This window comes from Triticum dicoccoides, chromosome 3A, assembly GCF_002162155.2.
Source record: "Triticum dicoccoides isolate Atlit2015 ecotype Zavitan chromosome 3A, WEW_v2.0, whole genome shotgun sequence".
Taxonomy (NCBI): Eukaryota; Viridiplantae; Streptophyta; class Magnoliopsida; order Poales; family Poaceae; genus Triticum; species Triticum dicoccoides.
Genome location: NC_041384.1, coordinates 688,597,524 through 688,603,867, shown reverse-complemented (window position 1 = coordinate 688,603,867; position 6,344 = coordinate 688,597,524). Strand labels below are relative to the sequence as shown.

The window sequence follows — 6,344 nt, the reverse complement described above, 5'->3', positions numbered from 1 at the left end:
AACATATGACGGGAAGGGGTTGGCGGGAAACGGATGGCGGGAAAATATTAAGGGAAAAGGGTTGCGCGAAAATATATTTTTTTAATGTCTAAGATGGGCAATGGTTGCATAGTATTTATATACCAAAATTTAAAAAAAATCGCTTCGGCCTAACGTAAGCCGAAGAGTGGAGCCATGCTACTTCGGTCAACCATTAACGTGAAAAGGTGGGCCCAAGAGACTTTTCGGCCTACTCCTGATCAAAAAGGACTTTTCGGCCCAAGTACGCACCTTTTCGGCCAAGGCAAGGCCGAAAAGTCCATGTCGGCCAAAAGGAGGCCGAAAACACCCTTTTCGGCCCACGCGTGGCCGACGGGGTGCTAGTTTCGATTTTTCTCCATTCTTTGCTATAGTTTCCTAAAAAAAATGTTATTTCTTGTACTCTCAACCAAAAAGTCATTCCTTGTAAACAACTGATAGCCGCCGGATCAAGATTGTCTCGTCTTTTGCACTTGCACCAATCCTGAAATAACAAAATTGCACAATAAAAGCCAAGGCGGCAAACACAAATACAAACTGATCAATCATGAATTCTTGATGGATCGCCTAACACCGCCAGAAATGAGACATTAATCAACTACTAGTGTTAAGTAGTCATTTCCATTTGGTCAGCTGTGCCTGAAGAATCTGAAATTTTCCTTTCGACATCCGCCCCTCCAGTGTAGGCAGCCCGAGATATCTCTCTTCAAAGGTTGACCTTTCAACCTGTAGGGTCGAATGAATACTCACTTGGCTGTTCTCCGGACAAGATTTCCCAAACATGATACTGCATTTTGCTGGGTTAATCAACTAGCCCATTGCTTTCTCGTAGGACATAGGATATTACGGATCCCATCAGCTTGCTCATTATCAGCCTTGAAAAAGAGTAGGGTGTCATGTGCAAACAACAAGTGGGAGATCCGCGGGGCACGCCAGCAGATTTTGAGTGGCACCAAATTCCCACTCCTTTCACCATACTTCAACAAGGCCGAGAGACCGCCAGCAATAAAAAGGAACAAAAAAGAGGAGAGTGGATTACCTTGCCGAAGCCCTCGCGTCGGTGCAAATGAATCCAGAAGGGTTCCATTAAATTTCACATTGTACCTCACAATGGTGACACAAGACATTATCCAGTCAATCCACCTGTGAGCGAAACCCAAATTTTGCATCATTTGCTTCAAGAAGGTCCGATCAACCTATCATATACTTTTGATTATTGCATGGGGCGACACACTTTCCTCGGCAGGGAAAGAAGTGATGATTGCAGGCAATCCCAACCTTCATGATGAGTGTGTTTAAACTTCTAGTGTCTGTTTGTGACGACTTGAACCGCATGGTCAGGAACTTTTGGTGGGGATCCTCTAAAGGGAAGCGCAAATACATTGGATCTCTTGGCCAAATATTATGGCGCACAAAACCAAGGGAGGCCTTGGATTTAGAGACTACCGCATGTTCAACCAAGCTCTGCTAGCCCGGCAAGCTTGGCGCCTCCTCCTAATTAGAGCAGATAGTTTATGTGCGCAGGTTCTAAAAGCTCGATACTATCCTGATGGGCGCCTTGAGGATACAGTTTTTTCTGGTAATGCTTCGGCATCTTGGCAGGGCATCCAGCACGACCTCGAACTTCTGAAGAAAGGGCTGACTTGGCGCGTTGGTAATGGCAAAAATATTCGCATTTGGCGAGATAGGTGGCTATCGAGGGAGCATGGAGGGAACCTCATCACATCGCAGGGCACGTGCCGACTGAGGCGAGTGGAGGATCTTCTTGATGAGCGTGGCGCATGGCAGCTGGACCTTCTTCGTCGACACCTCCTCCCGGTTGACATTGATGCCATCACACGCATCCGGGCTTGCCGCCGTTGCTTTGACGACACCCTTGCTTGGGCGCCAGAGAAGAACGGCATATTTACCGTTTGTTCGGCCTACCGCCTAGCCATGGACGAATGTGAGCGCCCATCGGCATGTGCTACGAGCAGGGCACCAGATGGTCGTCATGCCATCTGGAAGATCATATGGGGGTGCCCTGCTCCCTCTAAGGTACGCGTCTTTGCATGGCGGCTTGTGACTAATTCTCTGGCCACTTGGTCCAACCAATGTTCTCGTCACTTGGAACCATCTAATATATGCCATGTGTGTGGAATGGAATGCGAGGACGGCTTCCATGCTATGTGTGAGTGCCCTCGTGCGGTGGACCTATGGTGTGCCATGGCGCAGGATTGGCCGCTGCCAGATATTAGCTCTGATCGCAACACAGGGCCGGAGTGGTTGTTTGAGGTGCTGGAGCCACTCACCAGCACCTCAAGAATGGCTCTATTGATGACTATGTGGCGCTCATGGCATGTCCAAAATGAGATCACACATGAGAAGGAGGCTCCCCCGACCGAGACATCACGCAGATTCTTGCACAGCTACATCACGTCCCTCCTTTGTATCCAGCAGCATCCCCAAGGCCACCATGAGAAAGGCAAAATGGCGGTGCAGCTGTCGGCACCCCATGTGGCTGGACCGTCGTTCAGCAAACCAACCAGTAGGGGCGGGGTGCCACGACAACCGGATAGGTGGGAGCCGCCTCCCGACGGCTGGCTGAAGCTCGACATCGATGGCTCTTCCTCGGAGCAAGCAGGGAATGGCGACATCGGGATGGTCATTGGAGACGCGGGGGGCCATATCGTTTTTTCATCTTGACGCCACATGTTCACATGCCATAATGCACTAGCAGCTAAACTGGAAGCATGTCGAGAAGGGGTTTCCCTTGCTATGGAGTGGAGCTCAGCACCATTCATCCTCGAGACAGACTGCTCAAAGGTTGTTGCTATGCTCATGCACAAGTCTACAGACCGGTCACCAAACGCAGACCTCGTTCATGAGATTAAAGCGAGTACTTATGGTGGAAGAGAAGTGAAGGTTAGAGCCATTAGAAGGGAGAGTAATCAAGTTAGTAATGAGCTAGCTAGAAAAGGACGTGCCTGTGTTAAAACAGCCGTTTGGTTGTGATCAGCACCTGAAGAGGTTGTAAACTTAATTATGCTCCTTGGATCATCCTGATCCAGACTGATGAAACGAAAGTCTTTCACCCCGCAAAAAAAAAGTAGTCGTTTCCATTGGTTATACATATATAGCTCCTTTTTTAAAAGCAACTCTTAATTGGATCCTGAAAGAAACCTTAATTTGCCCGGCCGAGCACCGCGCGACGGCGCCGATGGATTTGTTAGTTATGGTCACTTTGCTAGTGTAATCATCACCCGCAAAAAAAAAAGAGAGAAGAAGAAGAAGGTACTCATCGTACAAGACAAAAGTTCCCCGAGCAAAGCATCTATACACGTCGTAGTCTCTCGCGAGAGCTAATAGCATCATCGTCGTATATATATACAAGTCTAGTCAGTGAGATACACGCATCGGTCGACCCAAGATGGCGGCAGCAGCAGCAAGCCGAGAGGAGCGGTGGAGCCTCGCCGGCAAGACGGCCCTCGTCACCGGCAGAACCAAAGGAATCGGGTACGCCCTGCGTGCTTCTTTCTTTCACGCCGCTAGCTTTGTGACTGATCGCACACACTGACACAATCACTTGCGAACCATGCATGGCGCAGGCGCGATCGTGGAGGAGCTCGCGGGGTTCGGCGTCCGGGTGCACACCTGCGCCCGGAGCGACGGCGACGTGCAGGAGCGGCTGCGCGGATGGGCCGCGGACACCGACGCGGGCCGCCTGAGCGCGCGCGTCACGGGCTCAACATGCGACGTCTCCGTGCGCGGCAACCGGGAGGCGCTCATGGCAACGGCCAGCGCCGAGCTGGGGGGCAAGCTGGACATCCTTGTGAACAACGCCGGGCAGACCTTCTTCGGGGCGGCCACGGCGTGCACGGCGGAGGAGTACGCCCGTCTCATGGCCACCAACCTCGAGTCGTGCTTCCACCTGGCGCAGCTGGCGCACCCGCTCCTCCTCGCCGGCAGCGGCGGCAACGTGGTGAACATCTCATCCATTGGCGGGCTGCTCGGATACCCGACGCTGTCGCTGTACTCGGCGACCAAGGCGGCCCTGAACCAGCTCACCCGTACCCTCGCCGTTGAGTGGGCATGCGACGGCATCCGGGTCAATTGCGTCGCGCCGGGAGGAGTCCGGACGGACCTCCTCGACAGCAGCGGCATTCAGATCGACTCAGATGCGGCAGGGAGGATGTGGGAGGCGGAGAGCGCGCGCACCGCTTTGGGCCGCCTAGGCGAGCCAGAGGAGGTGGCGTCGCTCGTGGGGTTCCTCTGCATGCCGGCTGCTTCCTACATCACCGGGCAGGTCATCTGCGTCGATGGCGGCCGTACCGTAGCCGCCTAGCTAGGCCTATATATGGTCTCGCTTGTTTAAACTACTACTAGTTATTTACAGATTTTAAGGTGTGTAAACTTGCAAGGAGTAGTAGTACATAATAATTGATCCAATGGTTTGTATGGTTGGACTGAAAATTTGGCTCAAGGATAGTTCGGTAATTTCCTATTTGTCTGACGATGGGCTAGGTGTGGTACATTTGTTCTCTAATTAATCGCCCGTACTATTCGCATCTTGCGCAGATGCATGGGATGACGCGCCCGTTGCCGGAGCGGAGCCGTGCTGTGCTGTGCGGTGGCGGCGGCGACGCTGCTCCTCGCGTATACGGCGCTGGCCATGGAGCGTGCCGACGCGAGGCTGTTCTACACGCCTCGCCCACCGCTCTCTGGTTCCATTGTGCAAGCCTCTAATTAAATCGTGCATCATTGCCTTTGGTTCTGGATTTGTGGTATCATCGGCAAAATGCTCGAGAAACAGATCCTCAGGCCTCCTTTGATTTGTACGATTTTTGTAGGAATTCAATAGGATATGATTTATAAAGGAAAATTTTCTTTGAAGCTCTTTGATTTATAGGAATGGATTCCTATTCCTATGTAGGATAGGAATCAATCCTTCATGTTTTAAAGGAAAAAAAACATTAGCCTAGACTCAATGGAAAAAAATCATATCCTATGCACCAAATGACATCTCTTTCTCTATAGGAATTGACATGCATGTCATCTCACTTCCTATAATTTTCCTATTCCTATCCTAGGAACCAAAGAAGGCCTAAATGTATGAAACACCAAGGTCTAGCAAAGGTGTTAAGGTCATCTCTACAAACCGCTCGCATCCGTTCGGATCAACCATGAAAGCCAACCAACGCGGATCTATATTGATCCGCGGCGTGATTCGGACGCGTTTTCTCCTGCAAATTGGAGACTACGTGGGGTTGCGGGAGTCCGGGTAGCAGACACATAGGACTCAACACCCCCGGCCCACCCAACCCGGTCCCTTTTCCTTCCACTCAACCCCTTCTCCCCCTTATTTTGCATCCGCACCCTTCACCTCCACCGTTGTTGGCATTGTCGTACGTTTGCAAACCCGCACCGACGCGCCCGCTCGCCTTTACGACAAGCTATACATGGCAAGCTATACATGGCAAGAACAATAATATAGCATGCACGGATCAACTACAACATCCTCGGCAAAATCGCTAACAAGTAGACAATCTGCCGAGATTCACGAAATAGTAAAAGTAGAGCTCGATTGACTCAAGCTAGGGTTCTCCATAATTGCAAATAAAGACATGGATGGATAGAGCACTACAAAATTAACAAATCACCCTTACTGATCATCCTCAAAAGAGGCACGGATCACTAGGAAACAACATGAACATATGACATATTGGTAAAACAGTCCAAGGACTTAGTGGAATTGCTAAGTCCCTGAAATTAGCATTAACGAATGCACCACTTTGCAAGTTTGTGCTAGTCACCACACACATCATAAAAATACATGGATGGCACCTCTGGAAAGATGGCAAAGCATATAACAAAACACATGTAGAGCTCAGGGGCATAACATGCACAAATAATCATGGCAAAAATGACAAATATCTATTTGGTGCAGCAGATCTGACACTTAACTCAAATGGCACTCTTCCAACAGCATTTCGGGCATCAAGATTAACTCAAATGAAAATGATGCAATGAGATGAAATGATGTGCTCTCTGAGGCGAACATTTTAATATGCTATACGCCCAAATCGAATCAACGGATGCAAAGTTACGGCACGATGAACATAGCAAAATAATTAGGGTTTTTCTAAGAAAAAGTCAACCCTAAACTCCAGATCTCAGATCTGAGGGGCGAAAACCGAGGAACGCCGGGGTCAGCGCTGGAGTTTGACGGGGAGGACGCCGGACTTGCCGCGGAGGACGAGGGGGCTGGTCGGAGTCGCGGACGAGCGCGGACGGAGCGCCGCGGCGGGGCGGTGGCATCGGGCGTCGATTGCGGCCGAGGCGGCGCG

The 6,344-nt window shown here is 50.7% G+C and overlaps 1 protein-coding gene across 1 annotated transcript; it reads left to right on the top strand.

Annotated features, from left to right (window-relative positions):
* Positions 1–3,427: 3,427 nt before the first annotated feature.
* On the top strand, positions 3,428–4,342 carry LOC119272940 (noroxomaritidine/norcraugsodine reductase-like). Its single transcript, XM_037554280.1, has 2 exons — positions 3,428–3,524; positions 3,606–4,342. Exons 1-2 carry the CDS (start codon positions 3,428–3,430, stop codon positions 4,340–4,342), a joined length of 834 nt encoding a protein of 277 aa, XP_037410177.1.
* Positions 4,343–6,344: the final 2,002 nt, after the last annotated feature.

Bases quoted from the DNA above. Each gene is read 5' to 3' on its own strand.
- LOC119272940 (XM_037554280.1), top strand. From the start codon at position 3,428: ATGGCGGCAGCAGCAGCAAGCCGAGAGGAGCGGTGGAGCCTCGCCGGC. The intron at 3,525-3,605 runs GTGCTTCTTTCT...TGCATGGCGCAG, and splicing joins AGGAATCGGGTACGCCCTGC to GCGCGATCGTGGAGGAGCTC.